The sequence below is a fragment of the Peromyscus eremicus genome, chromosome 4, assembly GCF_949786415.1.
Source record: "Peromyscus eremicus chromosome 4, PerEre_H2_v1, whole genome shotgun sequence".
NCBI classification, from domain to species: domain Eukaryota; kingdom Metazoa; phylum Chordata; class Mammalia; order Rodentia; family Cricetidae; genus Peromyscus; species Peromyscus eremicus.
In genome coordinates this window covers 127,658,337-127,684,826 of record NC_081419.1, presented here as the reverse complement: position 1 = coordinate 127,684,826, position 26,490 = coordinate 127,658,337, and the positions used below count along the sequence as shown (strand labels likewise).

General features: G+C 42.8%; 1 protein-coding gene and 1 pseudogene across 3 annotated transcripts in view; one reads left to right on the top strand and one right to left on the bottom strand.

Annotated features, from left to right (window-relative positions):
* Cbfa2t2 (CBFA2/RUNX1 partner transcriptional co-repressor 2) overlaps positions 1–26,490 on the bottom strand; it is a 99,583-nt gene that overhangs the window by 37,702 nt on the left and 35,391 nt on the right. For 2 of the 3 annotated variants that reach the window (XM_059261683.1, XM_059261685.1), the window contains exon 2: positions 2,232–2,375. In XM_059261683.1, the coding sequence (XP_059117666.1) occupies positions 2,232–2,375 (144 nt within the window). Of the gene's footprint in view, positions 1–2,231; positions 2,376–10,567; positions 10,688–26,490 lie in introns of all 3 variants that reach the window. The other variant, XM_059261686.1, reaches the window with a different exon arrangement.
* LOC131909826 (pre-mRNA-splicing factor 18-like) lies at positions 17,463–18,482 on the top strand (annotated as a pseudogene).

Below are 26,490 nucleotides of genomic sequence, written 5' to 3'. Positions count from 1 at the left end.
GGCCCAAGAGGCTGAAACCAGCACACCAAGACCCCACATACCCAAAAAAGAAGAAAGGGAAAGGGGAAAGCGCACTATTTACTTAAACCCCATAAAGGATCTCCCATTCTTTATTTTTGGTCAAATTATGATAAACACAATCAGTTACTCCTGTTTTCTGAGGGGAGGGAAGAGGAGGGAGGGAAGGATAAATTGGTATCACAAAAACAAAGACAGCAGGTATAGTATGGGCTCACACCAGTACTCAGGAGACAAGAGTTATGAGGATTCCAGTTTGGAAGCCAGCCTGAACTACAGGGTGAGACCCTATCTTAGAAAAACAACAGAACAAAAGTGGGGCATGGATGCAAATTCCTATGATCTCCATTTGGAAGGTGGAGGCAAAAACATCAAGGGTTCAAGATCATGCTGGGCTGTAAAGAGTTCAAGACCAGTCTGAGCTACATACATGAGACCACACATCAAAACAAACAAAAATCAAGCAAGCAAGCAAGCAACAAAGTACATAAAATAAGTGAAGATTTCAGCTGTGTTTTAAAAGGCCAATCCTTTAACCTCTACTCAGCTAATAAAACTACCATTCATGAGTATGAAGACCACCACAAACTTGGTTATACATCCCTTCTCCTAAAGTAGTCACAGTCACTTCTCCATCTCTGCTCCTTCTTTCTGGACAGACCACTATTCAGATTTGTTTCTTTTTTTTTTTTTGGAGCTGAGGATCGAACCCAGGGCCTTGCACTTGCTAGGCAAGCGCTCTACCACTGAGCTAAATCCCCAACCCTCACTATTCAGATTTGAACCAGCAAACTCTTCTGTATCTTATATAGCTCGGCTCGGCTATCACTCGAAGTGAGAACTTTTCTTTGGTATAGGATAGTGCTGCTTTACTTCAAGGTAAACCCTAATAGATTTAATAAATCTGAGCTGGGTGTAGTGGTGCATGCCTTTAATCCCAACACTTGGAGGCAGAGGAAGGTAGATCTCTGAGTTAGAGGCCAGCCTAGTCTACAGAGTGAGTTCCAGAAATATGCATGCACACGACCACTATTTTGCTTCTTTTCTTTGTTTATTTGCAATTACTTAGTAGACTGGTCTTCCTTTTGTTTGGTTTTTGCTTTCTGATACAGGCCGTGAACTAGTGTTTTCTGCTTCAGCCTTCTACTTCCCTTCTCCCTCCAACGTTATAAGCATATGTCACCACACACATCAGGTGAGGCTGCTTGATGACTATTACCTTACTGTATACAAAAGCATACACACTACTAGATTCTTGTAAACCATCAATATTTATTTTGTGTGCATGTACGTGCAATGCAAGCATATGCGTATGTCATAGTCAATGTGGAGGACAGAGGACAACTTGCAGGAGTTGGACCCTACAACATGGGTCCTGGGGGTCAAACTCAGGTTGTCTGTCTTGGTAACGGGCACCTTTACCTGCTGTAGATTCTTTTGCTTTGCTCATCATCCCCTAGCAAGTGGTAGGTTTTCAGGAAAATGGTGTTGAATTCATAAAAAAACTAATGGGCTGAGAAAAAAGGGGGGAGGGTAATTCTATCTTCCATTCAAAGAGATTACTAAAACTCCTAGAAAGGAGAGCTTAACCTCACCGATCTAGAAAATCAGCTGCAATCATCTTTTATTTCTTTGTTTCTGCAGAAAGATCCGCCCTGATGGGAGCTCCCCTCTTTGAAGCACCCCCAAACAATGGAACACTACTCTCTCTGCTTGTAACCACCCTGACAATGTAGATAAGCTCTTCACAGCCTTTAAATCCAATTGTGTGATTACATTCTCACATTTTTCAAATTACAATATATCCAGCTACATAATGAGTGAGACTCTGTCACAAATAAATAAAATTCATGCCCATCTTTATATATTTCTGGAAGTCACATTCAAAAAGCCCCCTCCCTCACTTCTTTTTAGAGATAGGGTCTTACTAAGTAGCTCAACTGGCCTGGAACTCACTGAGAGCCCTTGTTTCTGACTCCCACATGCCAAGATTAAAGGCATGTGCCACTCCAAGGGGTAGGTGACCTAGAGCTCTTGATCCTCTGAGTGCGGCAATTACAGGCTGAGATTATAGGAAGAAGCATCACTATACCCTGCCCTTATTTACATTTTAGTCATGTTGAATGATGTATATGAAGGTTTAATGTAAGCCAGTTACTCAGATCTTAATTACGACTCTGAATCATGAATTCAACTTAATTAAGAGGTCTCACATGCTGTAGGAGTAAAGGACACTGGCCTCGGTCCTCCGGGATTTATTGGTGGGAGGGGTGGCATGACGGGAGGTGAGGATCTTGACTGTATCTTCACTTCCACAGGCGATCCAGGCATTGCTGGCACCCTTTTCTCACAACCAACTGCAAAGAATAAAAGAAAGGGAAGTCAAAGCTCTCTGTAAATAATAAATAGCAACAACAATTGGAAATGAACCTATTTCCCTAGAGGACTCAGAAGTTAAGATGATGCTTATAAAAAAAAAGGGGGGGGGGGGTTAAAACATTGACTCCCTGGAGATATGTTCATGTCCTAACATCTAGCTCTGCAAATGCTACTTTATTTGGGAAAAGAAAAGGACCTTTTAAAAATCTAATTACATATTTATTTATTTGTGCGTGTGTACGTATGTGTGAATGTGCGGCATGTTCACAAGCATGTGTACACGTGCCATGATATGTGTGTGGCAGCCAGAAGACAACTTGCCAAAGTCAATTCTCTCCTTCTACCATGTAGGTCCAGGGGATCAAATTCAGGTTGCTAAGTTTGGTAGTAAACACCTTACTAGCAGAGGATCTTTTAATATGGGGGAGAGGGAGGCTGGAAGGATGGCTTAGCAGTTAAGAGCACTGGCTGCTCTTCCAGAGGGCCGGGGTTCAATTCCCAGCACCCACATGGCAGTTCACAACTGTCTATAACTCCAGTTCCAGAGGATCCGACAACCCCAAAGACATAAATGCAGGCAAAATACCGATGCACATGACAAAAAAATGTTTAAGAGGGGCCTAGAGAGACAGCTCAGAGGTCACCGGGGACAGAGGTGTGTTCCTAGCTCATAACCATGTCTAACACCAGTTCCAGGCAATCTCATAGCCCCTTCTGGCCTCTCATATGTGGAGGCAAAACATACATACACCTAAGAAAAATCTAAAAAATTATAAATAAGTTAAACCTGGCAGGGTGGCACACTGCCTGTAACCCCAGGATTGGGGAGGTAAAGACAGGAGGATCAGAAGCTCAAAGTCAGACTCTATCTATAAAACATTCTGGGTTAGATGAGGCAAAACCCCTGACTCAAAAAAACATTTAAAATAAACTATTTCTCACAAAAGAGAACCTATTAATACCTGGATAACAGGCTCACCTTTAAATTGAACTATATGTCTCTCACTAATTTCTTGTGAGGTTTTTTTTTTTGGTTTTGTTTACTTAAATACCATAGTAGCAACTGACTTCAATTACAAGTGCAAAGGCCGCCAGGGGGTGGTGGTGCCCGCCTTTAATCCCAGCACTAGGGAGGCAGAGCCAGGCAGATCTCTGTGAGTTCAAGGTCAGCCTGGTCTACAGAGCGAGATCTAGGACAGGCACCAAAACTATGCAGAGAAACCCTGTCTCGAAAAACCAACAACAAAAAAACAAAACAAAACAAAAAAAACAAATGCAAAGGCCACAGGAAAGGTTTAAATGAGAAGGTAAAAATCAAAGCATGTTTAGAAAACACAAGGCACATCTTAGCTTATTCACCACACTTTCTGATGGAAAAGATGTCCCCAAATGCTATATTATGTTCCAGCTTTGCAGTGGCTATTTTTTGGAAAGGAATATATGAATTAAAAGTATCAAGGAAGCCAAGCACCCATGTGACAAACCCCCTAACAAACCATGTGGAAATTTTAGAGTGGCTAAAATGTCCCACTCTTGCCGTCCCTGGTCAGGATACTTTCTTTGTGAAATTGATGATCGTCCTATCTGATTAGTGGACTAATGAGCTGTTGCGCTTGCCTTTTTCTTCCTGCCAGTGTTTTCTCAATGCCCTTCAGAGAACAGTTGACACGTTTCCAACTCTTCCATCTGGGGCCCAGCTTTCTGGAGGGGGTGGGGGAGAAGAGAGGGAAGGAACTGACAGTTGTCTCGCACTGTTATGTTATGTACAGTGTGCATCAACCTGGAGGGTGTCTTTCTCAGACCACCTGTCTTTAAAGCAAGGGTGCCAAAGGCTAGGTAGAGGAGGGCTTAGCAGTCAAACACACACAGCACTTGGCCAGGGTAACAAAGATGGGTCAGCCCAACTCCAGAACAGTGGGCTGCATGCTTCACCTCCTGAAAACTTAGCTAGTGGATAAAATCCAGCCTCAAGAACACAGTTCACAGGCCACGCTACTTACTTATTTACTCCACTGCCCACAAACCAGCACCATTACTGTTATTCCTAGTTTCAAACAGTAATAAAGATACGGAGAATGAAAGGGCTGATTTGGTGCCTCGTTCTGTTACTCATGACCTACATAAACTTTAGCAAATAATTTCAGCTTCCTAGGCCTTGTTTTTCAATACAAGTAAATAAATGAAAATAAAAAACCACCTAGAAGGAAAGCTATGAAAAGCAAAGGCAGGGGCTGGAGAGGTGGCTCGGAAGGTAAGAACACAGTTGTTGTTCTTCCAGAGGTCCTGGGCTTCAATTCCCAGCACCCACATGGTGACTTACAACTAACTGTCTTTAACTCCAGTCCCAGAGGATCCAATGCACTCTTCTGGCCTCCACAGGCATCAGGCACACATGTAGTACACAAATGTACATACAAGCAAAACCTAACACATACAATAAAAATAACTAAGAACTGGAAAGCTGTCTCTGCAGTTAAGAGCACAGCACTTGTTACTTTTGCAGAGGACCAGGGTTTGGTTCCAGCATCCACATGATGGTTCACAACCATCCAAAACTCCACTTCCAGGGGATCTAACACCCTCTTCTGAATTCTGTTGACACCAAGCATGCAATGCAAATACATACATGCAAGCAAAAATAATACACATAAAATAATAAATTGCTCCACATAAAATAAATTACTCTACGCCGGGCGGTGGTGGCACACGCCTTTAATCCCAGCATTCGGGAGGCAGAGCCAGGCAAATCTCTGTGAGTTCGAGGCCAGACTGGGCTACAGAGTGAGTTCTAGGAAAAGCTCCAAAGCTATACAGAGAAACCCTGTCTCGAAACCCCCCACCACCAAAAAAAAACCCACAAAAACACATGGAGAGATCCTGTCTAAGGAAGGAAGGAGGGAGGGAGGTAGGAAGAAAAAAATAGAAAAGAAAGGAAAAGAAGAGATCAGTGTTTGTGATGGGGAAAAATGAGTCTGTGGTGCAAAACGGCTGTGTGAGTTTTCGTGTTGTGACATACAGTAATTCCTGAGAAAGCAGCAACAACAGGAATGGGACTGGGGGTGGGGTGGATTTAAAAGACACTTAAAATTAGAACACAAGAGGATTTGGTCCTTGATAAGATGATAGGGGAATTACTGACCAAGATAGAGAACACTAGTGGTAGAGTATATTTGAGCAGAGAAATTATGTATTCAGTATGGGACATTAAGGTTTTGGTTTTGAGACAGGGTCTCACTATGTAGCTCTGGCTGTCTGGGACTCGATCTGTAGACCAGGCTGGCCTTGAACTCACAGGGATCCACCTGCCTCTGCCTCCTGAGTGCTGGGATTAAAGGAGTGTGTTACCACCGCGGCCAACAGGACGTTAAGTTTTTATACTGATTCTGAACTAATATACGTTCCCAGTAGGTAGTTCAAATCAGAAGTTTGGAAATAAAAGAACACTTCAGCTTAGAACTAGAAGTTACTTGCATAAGAATGAAGAAATAGAGGATATAAAAAAAGTAACTTATATTTTTATTTTTATTTCAAAGATTTATTTATTATGTATACAATGTTCTGCCTCCATGTATATCTGCAGGCCAGAAGAAGGCACCAGCTCTCATTACAAATGGCTGTGAGCCACCATGTGGTTGCTGGGAAGTTAACTCAGAACCTCTGGAAGAGCAGCCAATGTTTTTAACCTCTGAGCCATCTCCCCAGCCCAATTTATTTTTTGAAATAATTTATTTTTATTTTTTATTTTTACATTTATGTGTGTGTGGGTATGTGTCTCTTCCCATAGAGGCCATAGGTATCAGAGGCCCTGGAACTGGAATTACAGGCAGTTGTGAGCTGTCTGATGTGGGTGCTGGGAACTCACCTGTGATGTCTGCAAGAGCAATATGCACTCTTCACCTTATTGAGCCATGTCTCCAGGCCCAACTGAATTGTAATTTTGAGAGAAAGCCTCCTGTGAGTCCCAGGCTAGCTGGGAACACACTTCTAACAGAGTGGAAGCCTTCCACTTCCGATCCTCCTGTACATGGCCTCACTTCTCATTGTTTTTAACCAGGCTGGCCTGTGTGCTGGTATAACAGGGTGTGTACCATCACACCCAGCTTCTTCTGTTTTTTCTTGTTTGTTTTTTTTTTTTTCCTGCTTTTACTTTAATGCTCACTGAAAAATAGCTGGCACTGTTACATACTAAGCACCTTTCCCTTTAGAAAGCCTTAACTATTTACAGAGATTTTCTTTTTCAAGCTACTAACCTGTTCCTTTGCATAAGTCACAAAGATAAGGATGAAAAAATAACATGTTCACAAATGCCCAGATTTCATCATTTTGTAAGTTCTGCAATCTGTCCATAACTGTCCCATGGAATACTTGGCTTTACATTTCTTTGCTGTCATTTCTAGTTCCTAATTCTGGAAACTCACATTTAACTACCTCTAGTCATGTCTTAAATCTAAACCAGCGGCTCTTCTCAACCTGTGAGTCCTGACCCATTTGGGGGTTGTATATCAGATGCCCTGCTTATCAGCAGTAAAAGTACAGCTATGAAGCAGTAATGAATTTTATGGTTGGGGGTCACCACAACATGAGGAACTGTATTAAAGGGTCTCAGCATTAGGAAGGTTGAGAACCACTGATCTAAACCAAAGCCCCTTTAAGACAACCAATTCACAAGGAAAGGATGAGCAAGACAGGAAAGGGAGACGGGGAAAATGGATGTGGAGGCTGGGAGATGGCTCAGCAGTTAAGATGCTTGCTGTTCTTTTAGAGGTCCCAGGTTCAATTCCCAGCACCCACATGGTAGCTCACAATCCTCTCTAACTCCAGATTTCAGGGGATCTGATACCCTCTTTTAGCGTCCTCAGGCACCAGGAACATTCAAAGTGCCCACACAGACATGTAGGCAAAACATTCATACACAGAAAATAAAAATAAATCTTTAGAAAAGGTAAGGCAGGCCAGGTGTGGTGGTGCACAACTTTAATCTCAGCACTTGAGAGGCAGATTCCTGAGTTCAAGGCTAGCCTGGTCTACAGAGTGACTTCCAGGACAGCCAGAACTGTTACACAGAAAAACCCTGTCTAGAAAAAATAGATAAACAAATAAATAAATAAAATAAAAAATCAAGGAAAGAAAGAAAAAAGGAAAAGAATAAGTTAAGACGTCACTTTCCTGGACTGGTTTTATGGCACTGCTCTCTCTGCTAGATTAGCTTGCTCATAACCAAGTGCCACACAACCTGGAGCCTTTCAACAACAGAAACTTTTTCTCACAACTCTGGAAGCTGGAAGTTTGAGGTAGTGGGGCTCGGGGGTGTCTTCTGGGACCTCTCTGTGGATTACAGCCAGCCAGTGTTTCCCTGAGCCTTTACGTGGTTTTCTCAGATACCTGAATATGTTGGTTTCCACTTGCAGTGTAGCCAGATGGGCCTGGGATAGGAAGTCTGAGCTTTGGATCAAAGGCTGTCAACTGACAGAAGGTACACAGAGAATTTTTAAAGCTTGAGAGCAGGTATTTTGGATGAAGTGAGTAAAAAAATAGGTCTGAGGACTGAGCTCCAGGACTCTAAATTTAAGATGGCAGAGAAGATGCTAAAGAAGTGCAGGAAGAACAGCAGCAAACACTCTTATCCACTGAGACATTTCTTCAGATGTGGTGACGAAGGCCCACACTCCCAGCACTTGTTAGGTAAACAAGAGAAAGAGGAGTGAGTTCAGAGCATCCTTGATTAAGTTAAGAGTTCAAGGCCATCATAGCCTACAATGAGACCTTGTCTCAAACTACCCTACATGTGCCAAAGCATTAAAAGAGAGCACAGGAACAAGAAAAAGGATAAATATACTCTTTTACAAAAGACTAAAAACATGAAAGACTACACACAAATCTTACTCTACAACTTGACATGGGCAAGCACAAGAGCAATGGTATTTTTTTTAAAGGTTTATTTATTTATTAGGTATACAGTATTCTGTCTGCATGTGTCCTTGCAGGCCAGAAGAGCGCCAGATCTCATTACAGGTGGTTGGTAGCCACCATGTGGTTGCTGGGAATTGAACTCAGGACCTCTGGAAGAGCAGCCAGTGCTCTTAACTGCTGAGCCAGCTCTCCAGCCCGAGCAATGGTATTTTTAGGCCAGATGAAAGAGTTCATTTAGGTCTTAGGATATAGCTCAGTAAAAACCTCATCTAACATACATGAAAGTACACATGTACTGCCCCCTGCCCCAGGACTTAGAAGGAGGAGGCAAGCGAATTAGAAGTTCAAGGTCCTCAACTACAATGGGTGTTTGAGTGAATAATCTGGACAATATGAGATCAAAACCATAAAATTTTCCTTTCTTCCTTAATTTAAAAGTATACCTTGCCGGGCGGTGGTGGCACACGCCTTTAATCCCAGCACTCGGGAGGCAGAGCCAGGCGGATCTCTGTGAGTTCGAGGCCAGCCTGGGCTACCAAGTGAGTTCCAGGAGAGGCGCAAAGCTACACAGAGAAACCCTGTCTCGAAAAACAAAACAAAACAAAACAAAAAAAAAACAACAAAAAAAGTGTACCTTAATATACTCTGGTTTCTCTTCAGATTGTATAAATCTTTTGCCTTTTACCAAAAGTATACCTTAACTAAAACAGAATAATAATATAAGTAAAAGGTTAGTTTGCTGCTAAGATGAAAGGGACATTGTTGCCTGGGCATGGTGGGGAATACCTATAATCCTACTAAGGGTGCTGAGGACTCCAGGTTTGAGGTCATTCTTCCACGGCAGGCAAGGCTCCTGTGGAAAACACCTGATCTTGAATCTGGAAGGTGTGCCTGAAGCCTGATTCCAATACTGATTAGAACCTGAGACAAGCCGTTCCAGTGAGGTGTTAAAAGGCTCTTAGACCATCCACACCTGGGTACTGTTAGCTAGCGCTCAGGTAAGAATGCATTAACTGCTATTATGCCACTGAGTGTGGAGAGTAGGTAACTAAAAGATTTCTTCCAGTGCTAATCATTTTAATATTGTAAAGACATGTTGTAATCAGCCTGCCAACATCAAAGCCTGTTGATAACCTTAATGCAAATAAAAGCAGCAGCAACACAGCTGACCTGATAATGTAAATAGGAAAAAGTGAAATATGGATTGCTGTACCCAGTTCCAGCAAATGTTTATTTGGAATAACAGAGTCTATCCAACTGCACACCATCTGTTTCAAGTCTCTATCAAGGTAGTATTTTTCACATGAAGAGAAATGACGACTCCTCGGCCTTCTCGAGGAGGCCGCCTCTGCCACAGTCTAAGTTTAACTGATCTCAAGCTGTTAACATTATTAGTATTAACATCCTAGCCGAACATTATTACCACAGTCACACCTGTGTGTGTGTGTGTGTGTGTGTGTGTGTCTGTCTGAAACAGAGCACTATCGACTCAAGTCTCTCTGGAATGAACACATAACCTTCTGAAACAAAATACATCAGAGTAAATGCTGAAAGTCCAACTCCAAAATAGTTTACAAGGTATCCCACATCCCTCCGCCACTGGTGATACCGTAGCCATTGTCATGAACAATAACAACTAGTTCTTAACTATCCTTCCTGCTTCAGATCTGACCCCTTGCAATCTAGCTGATTTAAACCCTAAAATGGATCCTCTCAGAAATGAATTTAAAACTCTTCTTAATGACTTCTTCCTCTTCTTACAATAAAACATCAACTCTTGCCGGGCGGTGGTGGCGCACGCCTTTAATCCCAGCACTCGGGAGGCAGAGCCAGGCGGATCTCTGTGAGTTCGAGGCCAGCCTGGACTACCAAACCAAGTGAGTTCCAGGAAAGGCGCAAAGCTACACAGAGAAACCCTGTCTCGAAAAACCAAAAAAAAAAAAAAAGAAAAAGAAAAAAAAATCAACTCTTTAAAAAAAAAAAAAGGTTTATTTATTAGGTATACAGTATTCTGCCTGCATGTACACCTGCATGCCAGAAGAGGGTGCCAGATCTCATTACAAGTGGTTGTTAGCCACCATGTGGTTGCTGGGAATTGAACTCAGGACCTCTGAAAGAGCAGTCGGTGCTCTTAACCACTGAGCCATCTCTCCAGCCCCAAAACATCAACTCTTTATGCTGGCTTACTGAGGGGAAACTGGACAAGGTTTCACTATGTATCCCAGGATAGTCTTGAACTTATTATGCAGCCCAGACTGACCTGAGCTTGCAGCAATCTTCCTTTCCCAGTCTCCAGAATGCCGGGGTGGGAGTACTATCCACGGTCTTTTAAACAGTTCTCATCAAGTTTGGTCTGGAATTGCTAAGCACTCTGAAGACTCTTTGTGGTAGAGGATGGGCAAGTGGGGAGAAGGAGAGAGAAACAGATTTTCAAAATCACATTAGAGGCGCAACTGCCTTATTTATTTATTTGGAAACAAGGTCTCACATAAAACAAGCTGACCCCTGAACTACTGTCTCCACTTGCTGAATCCTGGGAATACAGGTGTGCTACCATGTCCAGCTACAGCCTGTTTTTCTATCATTAACCAGCTACATAATACCTGGGACAAATGACTATTTTCTCACTTTTAAAATTATCTGTCACCTGACTGAAAGGCAGCCTCTTAAAAAGATATTTATATTACTATAGTCATTCCCATTAACAGCATTATTCACAATAGCTAAAACATAGAAGCAGAGACAGGCAATGGTGAATATCAGTAAGTGCTTGTAAGGTAGAAGCAGGGAGATCAAGGGGTTCAAGGCCAGGTGGACAGTGATAGCACAGCCTTTAATCTCAGCACTCAGGAGGCAGGGGCAGGTGGATCTCTGTGAGTTCAAGGCCAGCCTGGTCTACACAGGGGGTTCCAGGACAGCCAGGACTACTCAGAGAAACCCTCTGGAAACAAACAAACAAAAAAAGAGTTCAAGGTCAGCCTCAGTTATATACCATGTTTAATTATAGACCAGGTTGCCCATGCCAGCCTGGGCAGTATACAGCAAGACCCTGTCTGAAGGCAGGGGTGCGGGTGGGTTTCAGTGGTAGAATGCTTGTGCAGTATATGTAAGGACCTGGGATTGATCCACAGGGAGGGAGGGAGGAAAAAAAAAAAAAAATCGATCCAAACTCAGGTTTTCTGAAAAACCATTATGTGCTCTTAACCACTGAGCCACCTTTGTAGCTTTTTTAATTTTTATTCTTCTCTAATACAATACATTGAGACTGCAGCATTCCTTTCCTTCCCTCTCCCAGATCCATTACCACCACCACAACCCTCTTACCCCAGAAAAGAGCAGGCCTCTCAGCAACATCAACCAAACACAGCACAAGATACAGTAAGACCAGGTACAAACCCTTACATCAAGGCTGGGCGTGGCAAGCCATTAGGAGGAAAAGGGTCCCAAAAGCAGGCAGAAGAGTCAGAGACACCCCCAATCCCAATGTCAGGAGTTCCCCTCGAACACACACACAGAGAACACTAAGCCAACAACCACAATATATATATGCACAGGACCTAGACCAAACCAGTGCAGGCCCTGTGATTGCTGCTTCAGTGTCTGGGAGCCTTTGTGAGCCCTGCTTAATTGATTCTACAGTGCTCTCCTGGTGTCCTCGACCCCTCTGGCTCCCACAATTCCTCCTCTCCCTCTTCCTTGAGGCTTCCCTGAGCTCTAAGGGGAGGAGGGACCTGATGGAAACCTCCAACCAGGGCTCCCTCTCTGCCTAATGCTCCTTCTTTTATTATCTTTTAGGTTCTCTGAGAGTGTCTCACCAGGTAGCTCTGGCTGGCCTGGAACTTGCTACTACATAAACCAGGTTGGCCTTGAAGTCATAGGGATCTGCCAGTACCTGATTCCCACTTCCAGTTCCATTTTTAAAATAATGACATGTCTGAGTGTTTTGCCTGGATGTGCACCATGCGTGCTTGGTGCCTGTGGATGCCAGAAGAGGGTGGTGGACTACCTGGAACTGGCATTACAGGAAGTTGTAAGCTGCCATGTGAGTGCTGGGATTTGAACCCAAGTACTCTGTGATAACAAGTGCTATCAACTGCTGAGCCATCTCTCCAGCTCCTAAAATTTTTTAAACTAACATCTATTTTAGTGTGTGCATGCACACACGCATGAATGTGCACATGAGCATATGTACAGGTTAGTTCTCTCCTCCCACCGCCTCTGCCTCTAGAGTGTTGGGATTAAAGGTATATGTCACCATGGCTGGTGAGAACCAGGATTTCAAGGGCAGCCTTGCTTACATAATGAGTTCTAGACCAGCCTGGCTATGTGACACCCTGTTCCTTAAAAAATGTGGGCTGGAGAGATGGCTCAGTGGTTAAGAGCACTTGCTACTCTGGTAGAGGACCTGAGTTCAGTTCATAGCACCCACATTGGGCAGCTCACGACTGCCCATAACTCCAGCGTCAAAGGATCTTAATACCCTCTTTTGTCTCCTAGGATGTACAGAGGCGACTGGGGGGGGGGCACCATAAGTAAACTACATGGCTTGTGACACACACATCTGGCCCCAAAACTCCAGTCCATGTGACCATGTGATTACTTTTTATTTTGGTTTGGTTTAAGTATACAGGAAAATGGGCTGTGTGTATGGTAGGTATTCTGAGCTATATTCTTGGCTCCAAGAAAAAGTTTTAACTCACATTACCATATTCAGTCGGCTTATATGACCATATTCTTTTCTTTTTATACAAATTTATCAAACTCTGAAAGAGCTTACCGATGCTAGAGTTGCACCTACTTGTATGTACCATAATGTTTGAAAAATTAAGCCCCTGTGCCCCCAAGAACACACAGCTTTTATTTTGGGGTGGAGAAAAACAAACAAAAAAAGGGAACTTCAGGTTCAGGGGTGGTGGAGACTAAAGATCAAGCTTTCCATGATGAGAAGCTTCTGGACAATAACTAACTGCCAACAACACCATCTCAGGAACTTCTGACATCCAGCATTTTCCAATAATGTAAAGACAGCACTGTCAGTTAGTGGGAAGAAGATCATGGCGATCATCACCACATCTAATGAGAACACACCAGGAACCTTCGCTGGCCCTGCTTACATGCCTTCAAGCTCTAGCAAGCCAGGGGAACAAACAAAACCAATGATGCTGTATGTATCTGACTCCATCTGATTTCCAGGAACAGTTAACAGACCAGTAGGAGGTTACACACCTATACTCTCGGCCCAGTGCACATGTGGAGGTCAGAGGAGAACTTGGGGGAGCGTGTTCTTTCTTTCCACTGGTTGAGACCCACCAGACAGGGCAGCATCTTTACACACTGAGCTACCACGAGCTCCTAAAAAAAATTTTTTTAAACTATCTGAATGAAACAATGTTTGTGACAAAAGATCATGAAATCTGACTCTCACTTGCTTGAGGACAGAAATCCTCAAGTGAGTTAGAATTAACGGCTTTAAATACCAAAACAGCTCAGCCACAGAGTTTAAATAAATTGCATGTGACGTGATTCAAATTTTGTCTTGGAAATATCTAAGACATTTTCCATCAAGGTCCACTTAAGGAAACAGATGTCAACAAACAAAAGCAGAGAGTATTACATTTAAGTAGGAAGGCATAAATTTGAAGACAGAGAACATCTTTTCTGAGATGGGAGCTTCCTACTCTTAAGACTTAAGGAAATCCTCCCACCTTAGACTCCAGAGTCACCCTTCTGGTCATCCTTCCTCCACCTCACCGTGTATGGCCACTCCCACTTTTCTGTGTTACAGGGGACAGAACCAAGCCCTTTCGCAAGCTGGGCAAGCACTTTATCGACTGAGCTGTGACTCAAGGCCCCTGATTGGGTGTTATCACAGGCCGTTCTCCTGCTCTGGAGCTGCTTTTCTATCAGCATTTCCACTCTGAGTCCTCCTGGCCCTTTACATTCCTGTTACAGAGTACTTGTGTCTGGGAGTATAGTCTAAGGGATCAAACCTAAGGAAGTGAGAACACTAAGCAAGTGCTCTACCACCCAACACAGACCCCAAGCCTTGAAACTCAACTTTGGGGTCCTTGAGATGGCCTAGCAGATGAAGGTGCTTGCCACACAAGCCTGATTACCTTAGTTTGATTCCCTGGAACCCAAGGTTAAAGGAGAAAAAGACTCCTGAAAGTTATTCTTTGACTTAGCAAGACTCATTCTCAAAATAAATTTTTAGAAAATGAGGGTGAGGCTTAGAATGCTCGACCAGATAAATCAAGTCCAGGATATAGTCTCCAACTTTGGAGGACTTTGAGGAAAACCTCAAGGGATAGATAGGAAGAGAATAGATCAAATTCTGTTGTGGGTAGCAACTAATTATCAACAACAATCCTAGTTTTTTTCATTTCAATAATAACAGAGACAACAATCATTAACCACGATATTGACAGGACCGCAGGCACACACTGGTGGTTCTTCTGTACCTGTCAATGACCATATTACTAAATAGTTAGCTTCTTAGAGACACATGCAAAGGACAAAGGATTCCACTTGGGTTAGGGAGCAGGTTAAGGAGACTGCCACCAAACCCGACAACCTGAGTTTGATGGCTGGGACCCACATGGTATAAGAGAAAACTGACCCCCGCATGCTGTCCTTTGACCTACAAACACACATACAATGCAAAAAACCAAAATTTTTAGAAGAAAATATTAGAGAGCACTCAGGAGGCAGAGGCAGGTTCTGAGTTCAAGGCCAGCCTGATCTACAGAGCAAGTTCTATGACAGCCAAGGATATATAGAGAAACCTGTCTCAGGGGGGGAAAAAATTAAACCTATAATGCATCAGTCATTCATAAATAGTAATTATGCTTTTCTTCTATAGCTATTCTTTTTTTTTTCTAAAATAAACTTTCTATTTATCATAGCCAGTTTTAGTACCAATTCCCTCACATGTCCTATGCAAATCCCCACAGCTCTGTCAAAACACAGTAAAACTGGGGTGGTGACTTTTGCAGGAAAACAGTCACCCATTTCCAGTTTGGGCTGTTTTATAAACTCTGGCCTTTTATAAACTATCTATACTCTCATTTGTCCCATTAGTGCCAATATCATCTAATCACTGATATAGTCAGAAGAAAAAGCAAAAATAAATGTATTTCAAAGTATCAACATTAAATCAGTAATTTAAAAATTTTTTTTTTCCTTTGCCAGCAAAATAATTCATTCTCTCTGAGTGTTTGACCTCACTCCTTGGGAATTTGTCCTTAAGAAAATAGCTCAAGGGAAAATGCAATTTATTTCTCTGAGGAGTGGTTAATTAAATGGTAGAACAGCATATCAATGCTAACTGTGAAGGCATTGAAAATTATAATTACAAAGAATATCAACAATTGAGGACTACACATAATGCAGAGCAATGTAATTATTACTTCTGAAAATTATTTAAAAATATTTACTAAATATGATTCACTATAAAGACAAAAAACTTAAGCCAGGTGTAATGGTGTACACCTTGAACCCTAGCACTTGGGAGGCAGACGCATGGGGCTCTCTGTGAGTTCAAAGCTAGCCTGGTCTACAGAGTGAGTTCCAAGACAGCCAAGGGTACACAGAGAAACCCTGAATCAAAAAGCCAAAAACAACAACAACAAAAACCAAACAAACAAAAAAACAAAACCTGTGTTATAATTTCTCCATAGTCCTCATTCCATCAAAGCATTTTCTGTGTTGAGGCCATATTTACCTCATGGGGAAATACGTCCAGGATGTGCATGTTCATCAACACAATTAATATACCATTATTTTCATTAGATTATATGTTTCTATCTAGCTATCTTTACTCTAGGATATAACTACTCTACTAGTTTGAGAAATCAGGTTTTTGTTTGTTCGTTTGTTTTTGAGACAAGGTTTCTCCGTGTAATAGCCCTGACTGTCCTGGAACTAGGATGTCATTAAACTCAGAGACCCGCCTGCCTCGTCTCCTGAATGCTGGGATTAAAGGTGTGCCACCACCGCCAGACTAGAGAATCGGTTGTTTTAATGTAGTCATTAGTACAAAGTTGTTCTTCCTGCATGGCAGTTGGTCCTTCTTCGGGACTGTAGCCTGTGTCCCAATCTAGGTTTGCTTTTGTTGTATACATGACTTTCTGGCTTCCAAGCTCTTCAATTAATTTCTTTTATAAAAATATTTACTTATTAGGAGATAGGGTTTCACTGTGTAGCCCTGGCTGGCCTGAAATTCAGTATGTAGACTAAGCCTCAAACTCAAGAGATCCACCTACTTCTGCTTCCTGAGTACTGAGAGGCATGAACCACCACACCTTTTCAACTAAATTTTGTGGTGATATTTTATTTGTGCTGAAATGTGATATTTTATTTGTATGTTAATAAATAAAATTTGCCTGGAGATCAGAGGTCACAGTCAGCCATAAACAGAAGTCAGGCGTTCGTCCTTAACCCGATCACATGGCAGGCAGCATCTGTGTGTTCAAGGCCACAGCCAAGTGTGATGACACACACTTTAATCCCAATACCAACCATAGAGTCCTGGAGGGCTGTATAGACAGGCAGCGACAAGGAAGTGATGTGGCTGGGCTTAGAGCCAATGAGAAGGCAGAACAGCAAGGCAATAAAGGCGCAGGTTAGACAGGAAGCGGTTTGGTTCGGCCCTCTTGGGAAACTCAGGTTAGTTGGCTATTGCTCTGGTCTCTACAGCTTGCACCTCTGTATTTGGCTCTGTGTTTCTTATTTAATAAGACTGTTTAGGAATTTGTCTACAATTGGCACCCAACATGCCAAGAATTCTTTAAAAAACCAGTGGTGGCCTTACAGGCAAGGGGTTATAGACCCGGCTTAGCCGGAGCTTACAGGCCCCCAGGCCCCACACGGAGCTACAAGCAGTCAGGCTACACTCAGCTGGAGCCACTTGCGGCCTGATCTTCAACTCACGTGGCTGAAGCTTAAAGGGGCCAGAGTTGCACGTGGCTACACTGCTTGTGGGTTTACAGACCCCTGGCTTAGGCCTGAACACATGGCTGGCTGATGACCCGGACAGTTGTTATCCTCTGATATATGGGATCTGGTTTGACGGCGGCGGTTCGTCCCGCCTGGCGGGGTGAGGTTACCGCCGAGGAGCTAGGACGACAAAGTGGAGCTCAGACACTGGCAATGAGATGGACATCCTGAGGTCAGAGATTCTGCAAAAGCGGCAGCTGGTGGAGGACAGGAACCTGCTGTGGAAAATAGAAAATATTTCAAGCGGAGTGAACTTGCAAAAAAAGAAAAGGAAGAAGCATATTTTGAAAGATGTGGCTACAAGATACAGCCAAAAGAGGATGACCAGAAGCCACTAACTTCATCAAATCCCGTGTTGGAACTTGAACTGGCAGAGGGAAAACTTCTCATGACTCTTTCTAGGCAAGAGGTCATCAGAAGACTGAAAGAGGAGAGCCAATTAGACTCTTTGGAGAAAAGAATTATGATGCTTTTAGTGTTTAAGAAAAACAAAGATTCTTACACCAGAAGTTAACAAGGGCTTAAGGAATGATCTGAAAGCAGCTTTGGACAAGATTGACCAGCAGTACTTGAGTGAAATTGTGGGTGGTCAGGAACCTGGAGAGGAGGACACACAAAAGGACTTGAAAGTTCATGAGGAAAACATCACCACTGAAGGATTAGAGGCACTGGGGGAATCCTTAGGGAAAGGTAATGATCATAAGGACATGGGCATCACCACCAAGTTCCTCAAGTTTCTTCTTGGCTTTTGGGCTAAAGAATTGAATGCCAGAGAGGGTTTTGTGAAATGCAGCATGCAGGGCAAACTGAACAGTGCTACCCAGAAGCAGACGAGTCCTACCTCAGACCACTTTTCAGAAAGCTCCGGAAAAGGACTCTCCTGCTGATATTAAAGAGTCAATAAGAGCTATCATTAAAGTCACGTTACAGAGAGTATGTGAAGGCGAGTGACGTGGACTGCAGACGGCCATTGGAAACGCTCCCTGGCCTACTGGTGTCACTATGATTGGTATCCATGCCAGAACTGGCAGGGAAGAGAGTTCCCCAAGCATGTTGCACATGTTTTAAATGATGAAACCCAGCGGAAATACATTCAGGGACTTAAGAAGTTAATGACAATTTGCCAAAAGTACTTTCCTACAGATCAATCAAAATGTGTGGAGTACAATGCGCTGTGAGATCTGTACACGGTGTATATATAACAAGAAGCCTCACGCCGGGCGGTGGTGGCGCACGCCTTTAATCCCAGCACTCGGGAGGCAGAGCCAGGCGGATCTCTGTGAGTTCGAGGCCAGCCTGGGCTACCAAGTGAGTTCCAGGAAAAGGCGCAAAGCTACACAGAGAAACCCTGTCTCGGGAAAAAAAAAAAAAAAAAAAAAAAAAAAAGAAGCCTCAGCAAGGAGCATGTGGACTTCTGGCCTTAGCACAGCAGCAAAGGAAGAGTTCCATAGCAGAGTTCCACCGGATGCACTTCTTGTTGGACTTAAGAACTGTGTTGGCTTTCATATGGTACTGGATTGCAAACAAACTTTTGTGTTGCTCTCGTCTTAATCAGTTGAAAAATTAAGTCCTAAAGCTGTTATCCATAGTGTAGACAAATGTGTAGACAACAGCAAGAAGGGGGTTTGAGGTGACCTTTCTCCCCAAGACCCAAATTGTGTCATTAGATAACTAGAAACATTTGAGGGCAGGTTTAAACTTTCTGTAAATTATCATGGCTTGTACATTTTTCTCTTATGTGGTATTTACAGAAATATTTTTTGTATTTCAACAAAAGTGTGGGACCATTAAATGTTCCTGTACAGTTCTTAAAAGGTTTTTGAAATTTTGCCATCTTGCAGTAGGATGTAAATGTTACTGTTAAGTGTTATTTTTCTTGTGTTTCAGACTTGCTTTGGTTCCAAGTGGAGTACATCTTAGTATTTGTCGTCTTTCTGGACAGCAAGAATTAATAGACAGAAGGTTGAAAAGCGTAAGTTCACATTAGCACACCCAGGTTAGGGTGAGCAAATGGGCATTGGAGCCAGCTGAGTGGCAGCCTCATGATGGGGATACTGAAGAGGGAGGAGTTCCTGGCTTCACTGTGCCACACTCAGTCCTCACTCTGGTCTCACAACAGTGTTGCTCTTTGATCATTGGGACCACTCACTGCTGCAGTGCTGAGAGGATCAGGTTGTTTAACGACAAGCTGAATGGTAGTGTCAGAGAAGCAAGAGTGGGCGGGCCCCATCAGGACTGGCAGCTTCTCGGCTCCATGCACTAACAGAACAGCAGTGGACAAGTGGTTTCACCTTGCTCGGCTTTGGCTTCCTTAGCTGACACTGATAAGAATACATACCTCGTGTTGTTACTGTGTAAGTAAAATGCTGGCAGAGGACAAGAGATCATTATTATTGCTTGGTGCGTGTTCTTATTACAGTGTAGACCAAGGGCCTTTATGGGCCCTGCCTTGTGGCTACAATGGGATAGTATGTACTTGTGCAATAACAACCATAATTATCAGCAATAGTAGTAAATAATGGAATCATTAAGTTTTTCCTGTCTTTATTTGCAGCCAGGTCCAAATTTAGAAGTGCAGAGAATGGGAGCCTGAGGCTGCTGGAGGTGGCCTGGTGTCATAGTTGCTTATTCTGGTCCCTCTTGAGAAGGAGTGAAGGCCACTTTTGGCTACTTGAGATCCAAGGCTGTGCATAGACAGGACAGCCTCTGACAGTTATTGAAAGGGAGGTGTTTCTCTCACTGCAGAAGTCTTTTCGTATGATTAAATTAGGTAGAGCTTTTGGGGTGGTAAGCTAAGGTTAGCTGGCGGCTATTGCTCTGGTCTCTACAGCTTGCACCTCTGTATTTATCTGTTTCTTATTTAATAAGACTGTTTAAAAATTCGTCTACAAAATTTTAATTTTATTTATGGAGACAAAGTTAGCTTATGAGCCAGTAATTTGAATACAGTAGTGATGAGAAGATTTTCTCTAAAGTACTACTGTGACTCCTAGCACAGAGTCACTGAAAGGATAGGAAGACCTAAGCACTGTAGTAAGTACTAGGGATACAATCCCAGCTCAAGGAGTTGATGATATAGCTAGCTGATTGGAATTAAATGAACTGATGAGCTGGCACTGTGGTTCATGCCTGTGATCCCAACAGTCAGGAAGCCGACAGAGAACAGCTGCCCAGAGTTCAAAGCCAGCCCAGGCCACACAATAAAATCCTATCTCAACCTCTAGTCGTCCTGTCGAGTTATACTGAAGCAGATCGGGTATGGGTACAATAAAGAGGAGAAGGATCGATGGAGCTGAATCTAAGTGCAACCAAAGCACAGATTTCTGGCCTGTTTGTTTATTTTTGCAATAGGGTCTTACTCCACAGCTGAGCCTGGCTTCAAACACCCCAGGTCTAGCCACAGGTGTCTGTTTTATCATCCCAATACTGTTTTAGGTTACTACCCTTGAAAACTAAGATTCTTTTCCATTAAATGAAGAGAATGGCTACATATTTTATATTTCCACACACTGCCTAGACACAGAGTCAAAGTTACCTCTTAAGACTTCACTCAGCTCACCTTCCTATACACATCTTAATTAATGGACTTGCAAATGCTATGGCTAACTTTTCCTTTTGGATTTGGGAATAAAGAACAGATGGCCTACTCAGCACAAACTCTTTCAAGAACTAATTTTTCCCAATCACATGTAGTTAAAATCCAGATTTATACCTACACATTAGTGAGCAACAGTGACTCTCATAATGATGTGACAATTATGCAGTGTGACAGCTGTTTGTACCACTACCAAATGTAAGTTTTTAAACATAGGTTAACACCTCTAGTTCCCTGAGATTAAAGCAAAACAAAAGGAAACAACATAAAGAATCTATCCAACATGTTTTATAATACCAATCACAAGTGTAAAACATCAATGGAAAGAATGATTTTGAATTGATTTTGTGATGCTAAGGATTAAAAACAGGACCTCCCTCCTGTTATGCAAGCATTACCACAAAACTAACATCATCAGCACTTTTTGTTTTTGTTTTTCAAGACAGGGTTTCTCTATGTAACAGCTCTTGCTGCACCACCACCACCTGGCCATCAGCCCATTTGAATTTATTTGAAACCAGGTCTTGCTAGATTACCTATGCTGACCTAGGAATTGCAATCTTCCTGCCTCAACTTCCTAAGTACCTAGGATTACTGTCTACCAACTGGGCACAAAAAATTTTTATTTGGTGGGAGGAAGCAAGGGGGGTCCTCACTATATCATCTTGGATGGCCTCAAATTCAGAGGTCCATCAGCCTCTGTTTCCTGAGTGCTTGGAAGTCTTGCACAACTATGCTTGGATCCGAAAAGAAATTTTTTTTGGTTCTAGATAGGGTTTTTCTGTGTAGCCCTGGCTGTCCTGAAACTCACACTGTAGACCAGGCTGGCCTTGAACTCAGAAATCCGACTGCCTCTGCCTGAGTGCTGGATTAAAGGCATGCAACAACACCATGCCCGGCTTCTCCCACGCCCCCCAAGTGAATCTAGGACTTAGTAGATAATCCTAAACCCTCTTTTATTTTAATATTTTTGGAGACAAGGTTTCATGTAGCCCAGGCTGGCCTCAAGTTCACCACAGTTCTGCCTTGGACACCAGAATGTTGAATTAAAGGGCTGTGCCACCATAACTTGTGGAATGTTATTTTAAGATGTGTTATATTCTTTATGCTGTGAAATATTTGTTTAATGATGCAAAGATGTGTTGCATTCTTTTGTTACATTTGTTTAACTCTGTGAAGCTGTGTCACTTTGCCTGCCTAAAACACCTGATTGATTTAATAAAGAGCTGAACAGCCAATACCGAGGCAGGAGCGGGCCAGGCAGAGCTACCAGGCAGAGAGAATAAATAGAAGAAAGAAGGAGAAAGAAAAGGAGGAGAGAGGAGGATGCCAGGGGCCAGCTACCCAGCCACACAACCAGCCACGGAGTAAGAAGGAAAGAAAGGTATATAGAATAAAGATAAAAGCCCAAAGGCAAAGGGTAGATGGGATAATTTAAGAAAAGCTGGCTAGAAACAAGCCAAGCTAAGGCTGAGCATTCCTAAGAATAAGTCTCTATGTATTTATCTGAGAGCTGGGTGGCGAGCCCACAATGAGTAAAGAGTGAAAAAATTCAAGAACAGTAACTGACCTCTTAGACACCTGACTTTAAACAAACAAGAAAATGTAATGCTTTACAACATTTCACTATAACTACCTAAAATACATAACCCCAGTTGTTTTTTTGTTTTTTGTTTTTTTTTTTTTTGGTTTTTTGAGGCAGGGTTTCTCTGTGTAGCTTTGCGCCTTTTCCTGGAACTCATTTGGTAGCCCAGGCTGGCCTCGAACTCACAGAGATCCACCTGGCTCTGCCTCCCGAGTGCTGGGATTAAAGGCGTGTGCCACCACCGCCCGGCTAACCCCAGTTTTATAAAAAGAAAAAATTTAAAATTCAAGACCATCTCTATATTTTAGGAAGGGAGGTGATAGAGAGCAATATATTTATATTAAAGTGAAGAATACTCACTCTATAAACACACACAAAATGACTCATGATGAATCACTGGCTAACATCCAGAACCATAAAAGCTTTTAAAAAATTAAACAGGAAAGTTGGGAATGGTGGTTTATGCCTGTGATCCTTGTATTAAAGGGGCTGAGGCAGGAGAATCCCAAGTTCAAAGCCCAGCTGGGGCTACAGAGTAATAGTCTGTCCTTAAAAAGGAACAATTAGCCAGGAAGTGGTGGAGCATGCCTTTAATCCCAGCACTTGGGAGGCAGGGGCAGGTGGATCTCTGGGAGTTCGAGGCTAGCCTGGTCTACAAAGCGAGTTCCAAAGTACACAGAGAAACCCTGTCTCAAACAAACAAACAAACAAACAAAAAAAAACAAAAACAAAAAAAGAAAGAAAAGAAAAAGAAAAAGGAAAACAAATCAGCCAGGCAGTGATGCACATGCCATTAATCCCAGTACTCAGGAGGCAGAGGCAGACAGATACCTGTGAGTTTGAGGCCAGCCTGATCAGAATTCCAGAACAGCCAAGGTTACACAGAAAAACCCTGTCTCGAAAAAACAAAAAAGAAACAAGTGGTGCCGGAGGGATGGCTCACCTGGGTTCAGTTCCTGGTACCCACATGGCAGCTCCCAACAGTCTGCAACTCCAGTTCCTGGACATTCAATGCCCCTTTCTGGCACACACTGGCACTAGACACATGGTGCACTAACATACATGCAAGCCAAACACATACATGAAGAGAGGGAGGGAGGGAGGGAGGGAGGAAGGAAGGAAGGAAGGAAGGAAGGAAGGAAGGAAGGAACTAACTATCTCATAAAAACAAAAAGAAGGCCGGGCAGTGGTGGCGCACGCCTTTAATCCCAGCACTCGGGAGGCAGAGCCAGGCAGATCTCTGTGAGTTCGAGGCCAGCCTGGTCTCCAAAGCGAGTTCCAGGAAAGGCGCAAAGCTACACAGAGAAACCCTGTCTCGAAAAACCAAAAAAAAAGAAGAAAAAAAAAAAAAGAAAAAAAGAAACCCATATTTGGACACATGATGTCTATGCATTTTAATGATGTATTTCTAAAAAGCACTACAGAAGGGTTCTAGTGCACACCCTCTGCCTTCCTTTCTAAGGGCAGTTTTTACATGTAGACACTTGGATTAGTGTCTGGAAAGCACTCAGGCTCTCTGTACCACCCTATGAAAGGGTCTTCCTCCAGAGTCTCTGCAGAGCTGGTTAAGTCCCTCTTTAGCTTTCCTGCCCTGTTTCCTCTTGAAGGCTGGGCCTGATAATAGGACCAGCACGCTGACATCCTGACTGACCAGCATTCACTTCTAATCAACAGCAGATGTGGGAATGGGGCCAGGGTGGCCTTATGCCAAAGGGACATTTTTTTTCTCCTATTCAAGAGCAAACACCCTTCTCTTAGCTCCAAGTCACCCATACAGAGGGAAGGACATCTGGAAATGCAGTGTAGTAGCATGTGTTTGGCCTCCTTGGATGACAGCTCTAGGCATTACAAGCAGGGAGTTGTTACACCAGCCTGTGGAACACTGCACACTACAGCACCTCTGAAAGCTTGCAATAAGATGACTGAACATGCTGGGGGAGGGGCAGTACAATGAATACAGTGCTTTAAAGAAACGCCTACTGTCAGCAATGGTTCTTTCAACAAATATGTGGAAACAGTTTATAGCATTTCCACATTAAACTTTAGGCTCAAAGTGTCTTTTTCCATAGATTTGACTTCAATGTGACTACTGAGGGGAGAGTTATTAAAAAAAAAAAGTGAAAATATTACAAAAAAAATCTGACACATTTACTCAATGAAAAATGGCTCAATCATACAGATTGCCCTAGAAAATATTTTTTGGTGGTGCACATCTTTTTAATCCCAATACTCAGAAAGCAGAGGCAAGCAGATCTCTGAGTTCCAAGGCCAATCTGGTCTATAGATTGAGTTCCAGGACAGCCAGGGCTACATAGTGAGATCCTGTCTCAAAAACAAAACAACAAAGAGAAAATTACTGTAAGACTCAATGAAGTTTGTCCATTTTGACTAAGAATTGAAGAGAAGAAAGGCACTGATGACAGCTCCCAGGGACAAACACGACAGCAAAGGCAGTCACAGCCCTAACCCTCACCCTAACCCTAACCGTAGGAAGCCAGGACAGAAGCAGAAGTAAGTAATGGTACAAGAGCCCAGTTATGTCCTCACTGACAATCAAAAAGGCTTCTCACCCTTAACAAATTAATGGGCTGGCTTTAGGATTAGCAACAGATGTGCCTTCAAGTATAGGGAACAAATACCCTACACCTGGAACATGGCTCAGTTGGTAGAGCACTTGCTTAATATGCACAAAGTTCTGGATTCAATCTCCAGGGCTGCATAAACCCATGTATTAGCACATGCCTGTAATCCCAGTAATCAGAAAGAAACCGGAGGCCTGCCTAGAGCTCAGTATGAGTACACAGTTGCTTGGTTACCAAGCAACCAGAAGTACACAAGGCACAATCCTTGTCTCTAAAGCATAAATAAACAAACCACACAGCCTGGAATGATGCTTCACACCTTTAATCATGGCACATGGGAGAATGAGGCAGGAAGAATGTCATCATGAATAGGAGGCCTGAAGGACCCAGGATGGGTTAGTTACTGAGAGTCTAACTTAAGTGGGAAGGCAGAGAGGTCAATAAGCATCCCTGCTCAATAATACCCTAAAATGTAGCCAGGTAATATATGTTTATCAAAACAGGCTAAAGAATAATTGAAGAACAAAATCTATCAGATAGAGAAAATTGTCTTTGGCAGACACTTCAGTGGCACAATTAGCACCCACTCAATTCATCTATCATGAGAGCTCATCTTATTTTGGCATTAAACTAAAACTGGCATAGGAATGATGAACTAAAGATGTCAATAAATGAACTGAGAGAACAGTACCAACTATGAGATTACATGGACAGCTCTCCAAAGTACAGACTACTCCCACACACAGCAAACTTCCAAGTTTGGAATGGTTAACTTACAGTCTTCCAGATTCTGTGATTCACAAATGCAAGCAGAAATTAGATAGACTGTAGCAAAAGAGTACAGCTGAAGCTTGCAGATGTCAGGCTGTTAGCTCCACAATCAGCAGCCATGCTGCCTGCCTTGTCAGGCACTCCCGGTAAGGCTGCTTCAGGCAGCAGCACTCAGGGCTATCCAAAACTGAAGGATCTTCTTCCTACTGGAGAGCACTTTTTGCAGTCAAACTACGGAAAAAGACCTTATCTAAGAACTAAAATGATAGGATGATGATGTCTCGGTTTTCTCCTCTATAAAAATATTACACCTGGCTTTTACTTCCTGCCCCTGAGAGGTCTTTATGGAGATAAAAAGACTTTCCAGATTAAAAGCACAATGTAAATATGAGACTATAATATAGCAGGGACTGACTCCAAATAACATAAATGGAAGGTAGATGGGCACTTTGGCAGAGCAAATAGCCACCTATACCATCAGAGTAAACACCTAAGTACCGATTACCTACTATTATTTTTTTTAATTATTTATTTATCATGTACACAGAAGAGGGCGCCAGATCTCATTACAGATGGTTGTGAGCCACCATGTGAGTGCTGGGAATTGAACTCAGGACCTCTGGAAGAGCAGTCAGTTCTCTTAACCTCTGAGT